Raw genomic sequence first — 4,592 nt, forward strand, 5'->3', positions numbered from 1 at the left:
AACCTGGAGGTCACAGTTCGATTCCTGGTCTGGGCACATGCCTGGGTTGCCCGCTCAATCATGCAGGAGGCAGCCAGCCGATGAATGATTCTCTCTCATCATTGACGTTTCTATGTATCGCTCCCTCTCCCTTCCTCTCTGAAATCATTGAAAATGTGATTAAAAAAATAAAATAGCAACATCATGAGTTCAATTCATTGAAAAAATTCTCTGGGTCTATGACACTAAGGGTTTCTTCAACCTCAGCAACACCAGAACCTCACTGCCTGCAGCTGACCCAGAAGGCTACTGTTGACCCTGAAGCCAGCCTCTTAGTTCTTTCACTCTCTTGAAAGTGAATGGACTTTTAAGTGGTATTATGTCAACTCTCAAAAATATCATACTTTATTCTCCAGCACTTAAAAAATTTTCTTTAATGAGGTTTTACTTTCTTGTTTTATACATCTGGTAGCATTGCTTCTTTTCCAGTCTTTCCAGTTGCCTGTTTTTCTTTTGCACTAAAATAAGGCCATGCTCCTTCCCATCCTGAGAACACTATCCTGGTGTTCTCCCTGGTGATTTTTCTATCTGTTTTTATTTCACGGAAAATTGGCAGGTGACCCTCCCTGGTGAACTCTGCTGTACTTAGAACAAAGAACTCTTTTTCTTGGCCTATCAGCCTATCACACTGAAGTGCATATATCACGTTGTGTATTCCGATTTTTAGTAAATGCATTCCTTTCATAAAATATTACCTGTACGCTTGTTCTCATACCTTTAAATTTTATTTTTTTTATTATTTTTTTAATCTCTTGTTCTGGATTTATTTTTTTTTTCCACAAGGAAATAAGGTTTAATTCTACAAATTTACAAGCCCAAACAAAATAGAAACAAAATGTGGAAAACGAGGCCAGCAGTTCCACTCGAGACCACGTCACCACAGCCTGGGCTGCAGCAGCCTATTATCTGGGCAGGACCGGGTCTGACCCACAGGCTGCCTCAGCTCCTGCCCCTGGTCCCGCTGTTTCTGGGGTCCACTCTGAACCTCAGAACTTCAGGCTGAAGCCAGGGCCTGTGGCTGAGGCCCCCTGGTTGGTGGTGGTGAGGTGGAAGCCCCTCTCCTTCAGGTCATTGTCTCTCAGCTGGCTGCAGCCGAGGCCTCCCTCAGGAGGTCTCGGGCTGGTGCCACGTTTCACCCGTTGCTGTTTGCTCTTGGCGGGCCACGTGGGGAACATCGAGGGGTCGATGGGGAGGGGGGTCTCTCGAAAATACTCGTGCTTGAGACTGTCCTCTGCGCTGACCCTCCGTCCAGGAAAGTAGGTCAGGAACTTGTTCATGAGGTCGAAGCCCTGGTTGGAGAGCAGCGCCCCGAAGTGCTTGTGCAGGCTGTTGTAGGGGTACTCGGTGAAAGTCATCTTCTTCACTGTGGGCAGCTGGTTGTAGCCGGGCCAGATCTTCTCACTGGGTGTCCCCAGGACCTTAAACACTTTGTTGATCTGATCAATCTCCGACTTCCCGGGGAACAGTGGCTTCTGCGTCAGCAGCTCCCCGAAGATGCAGCCCACAGACCACATGTCCACGGCCGTGGAGTACTCCGTGGCCCCCAGCAGCAGCTCTGGGGCGCGGTACCACAAGGTCACGACGACAGGGGTGTAGGCCTTCAGAGGGGACCCGTACTCCCGGGCCAGCCCAAAGTCGCCCACCTTGAGGATGCCGGCGTGGCTCAGCAGCAGGTTGGAGGTCTTGAGGTCTCGGTGCAGGATCCAGTTGTCGTGCAGGTGCTTCACTCCGCACAGCAGCTGGATCATCAGTGTCTTCACCTCCCCTGGCAGGAAAGGCTGCTTCATGGTCTCCATCAGGCTCTTGAGGTCATGCTCCACGTAGTTCATCACAATGTAAATCTTGTCCATGTTGCTGCCCACGACGATCTCCCTGACCGTCACGATGTTGGGGTGCTGCGCCTTGAGAATGGTGCTGATCTCCCTCAGCGACGTGATCGGAAAGCCTTCCTTCTCCTTCTCCATTTTCAGCCGCTTCAGAGCCACAATCTCATTTGTCTTCTTGTCCTTGGCTCTGTACACCACCCCGTAGGTGCCCTCCTCAATCCTGTTCAGGCACTGGAACTCCTCCACACTGCGACAGCCCTGCAGGGCAGGCAGGTACTTGGGCAGCTCTTGCTTGGGCTCCATGGGCGACAGGGCTGGGGAGTCGGGCACTAACTTGCCTTCAATCAGGGCGGTGCTGTGGGGGGTGCCCTTGCCCACCTCTTCCTCCCCTTCTTCACTGTCCCCGGAATCTCGGTCAAGAACGAGGATGTGGTTCTCAGCCTCTCGCTCTTCGTCTTCACTCATTTCTTCCTCACTCACCTCCTCTGCCGACGGTCCAGAGGCCCCCTCAGAGTTGGTCCCAGTCTCCTCTTCCTCCTCGGATTCTTCACTGCTGCTCCCTTCCTCCACCTCCTCTATCTCCTCTTCCTCCTCCTTAGAACCCGACCCTGATTCCGCTGAGGAGGTCTCGGCCGAGCTGGTTTTCCGCTCATTGTCGCTGATGTCTTGAAGGACAGACAACGGGTCTCTCTCTTCCACCTTCTCTTTCACTGGCTTCCGGCCGTCTCCCAGCTCAGACCTCTCCCGCGGAGGCCGGGACGGGCTGCGGCTCCGGTGGCTGGCCTTCACGTGATCGCCCTGGTCCTCTCGCACTGCTCGGTGACGCGCAGAGACTTCCCTCCGGGCCTCCCGCTCTTTGCGCTGCTCCTCTGCACGCCGCTCCTTCTGCTCCCGCTGCTCCTGCTGCTGCTCCCGCAGTTTGCGCTCCCGCTCCCTTTCCAGCTGCTCCAGGCGGCCCCTCTCTCTCCGGGAATGCTCTCTCGCCATCTCCCGCCGCTTCCGCCTCTCCCACTCCCGGCGAGCTTGGTCCTGCTCCTCTCGGTGCCGCTTCCGCTTCCGGCGCTGGTGCTCCCTCTCCTTCTCTTTCACTCTGGCGTGCTTGCCCCCTTCTGCTGAATGACTACGATGCCTACGTTTCTCTTTTCTCTTTTCATCTTCCCTGTGATGAGCTTTTTCTTTCCGTGACATTTGCGGAGGTGGTTTGATAGGCAAAGAATCATCGTCCTCTTGTCTGTCCTCCATGGAGTCCTCCCTCCCGTGGGGCGAGTTCCTGATGGTGATCTCCATGCGGTGGTCCCTCAGCTCCCCCTCCTCCAGGGAATCTCGCCTGGAGTCCCAGTCATCAGAATTTTTTAAGCGCTTTATCTCTGCCTTCTCCTCTTGCTCCTTTGGTCGCTTCTTTTCCTGGAGAATCTCATGTAAGGTCTTCACTTTCCAAGAGTCCTTTGCATCACCCATTGGAGTGAAGACACGCTGCGCCGAGGCAGCTGGTGCGGAGCCTGAAGAGAAACTGCGCCTCGTTTTATCCTGCGTCCGCACAAGATGATGACATCAGGGAGGGCCGAAGCCGCAGGTTCCCGCTGGAGAATAGGGCCCTGTGTGTCACTTCCGGCTTTGGCAGTTTGGTGACACAAGCAGTGGAGCCAGTCGTCGTCCCTCACGGCCTGGTCACCATCTGGGCCGGGGCACTGATCGCTGGCGCCGTCCTGGTGGCTCTTCCCCTGCAGTGCCGACCGGAGCCGCTGCTTCTTGCACAGAGCAAGGCCGCCCAGCCACGTGGTCAGAGGTTAGAGCAAGGTGTTCTGCCCCGGGGTTGGTCGTGGGGTTGGGCGGGGGGCCGAGTGGTGATCCCGGGTTGGATTCAGGTTGGTTGGGGGCATGCAGGAGGCAGCCAGTGGCTCACTCCCACGTGTTTCTCTCCCTTCCTCTAAAATCAATTTAAAAATGGGGCAGGCCCTAGCTGGTTTGACTCAGTGGATAGAGCAGCAGCCTGTGGACTGAAAGGTCCCAGGTTCCATCCCAGTCAAGGGCACATACCCAGGGTTATGGGCTTGATCCCTGTTGGGGTCCAGCCCCAGCAGGCCCAGGGGTCCCCAAAGGCATGGAGGGACTCAGCGAAGAAGGAAGGACAGCGTTCAGTTAATCAGCAGCCTAGCCAGAAAACACATAGCGCTAAGGGGAGCAAACATATTAAGAACAGTATGCTATATATGCCAGGTCCCTTGAAACATATGCTGTGCAGATGTTTCTTTCCTGTGTCAAGCAGCAAGGATGGACCGGCTTCCGGCAGATCCCCAGTGTGGGGCCTTCAGGAGGCAGCTGATCAATGATTCTTCTCTCTCATCGTTCATATTTCACTCCCCCTTTTCCTTCCTCTCTGAAATCAGTAAATATATATATATATATTTTTTAAAAAGACAAGAACCACCCCAGCCAGTTTGGCTCAGAGGATAACGGGTCGACCCATGGGGTGAAGAGTCCCGGGTTCGATTCCTGTCAAAGGCATGTACCTGGGTTGTAGCTTGATCCACAGTGGGGGCCGTGCAGGAGGCAGCCGATCAATGATTCTCTCTCATCATTGATGTTTCTACTTCTCTCTCCCCCTCCTTTCCTCTCTGAAATCAATACAAATATACCTTTCTAAAAAAGAAAATTACAAGGCTTTTGGGAGCACTGTGTCAGGAACCAGGAGCAAAGACCAAATATATATTTTTATTATAACACAAT

General features: G+C 53.6%; 1 protein-coding gene across 1 annotated transcript; it reads right to left on the reverse strand.

The window, feature by feature from the left end:
• Nucleotides 1-805: 805 nt before the first annotated feature.
• On the reverse strand, nucleotides 806-3,376 carry LOC102774087 (cyclin-dependent kinase 11B). The gene has a single exon (XM_006760647.2). The coding sequence runs from the start codon at nucleotides 3,321-3,323 to the stop codon at nucleotides 1,026-1,028; it is 2,298 nt and encodes a 765-aa protein (XP_006760710.1). The 5' UTR covers nucleotides 3,324-3,376; the 3' UTR covers nucleotides 806-1,025.
• Between the last annotated feature and the right edge of the window lie 1,216 nt (nucleotides 3,377-4,592).

This window comes from Myotis davidii, unplaced genomic scaffold, assembly GCF_000327345.1.
Source record: "Myotis davidii unplaced genomic scaffold, ASM32734v1 scaffold370, whole genome shotgun sequence".
Lineage (NCBI taxonomy): Eukaryota > Metazoa > Chordata > Mammalia > Chiroptera > Vespertilionidae > Myotis > Myotis davidii.

Bases quoted from the DNA above. Each gene is read 5' to 3' on its own strand.
- LOC102774087 (XM_006760647.2), bottom strand. From the start codon at position 3,323: ATGGGTGATGCAAAGGACTCTTGGAAAGTGAAGACCTTACATGAGATT.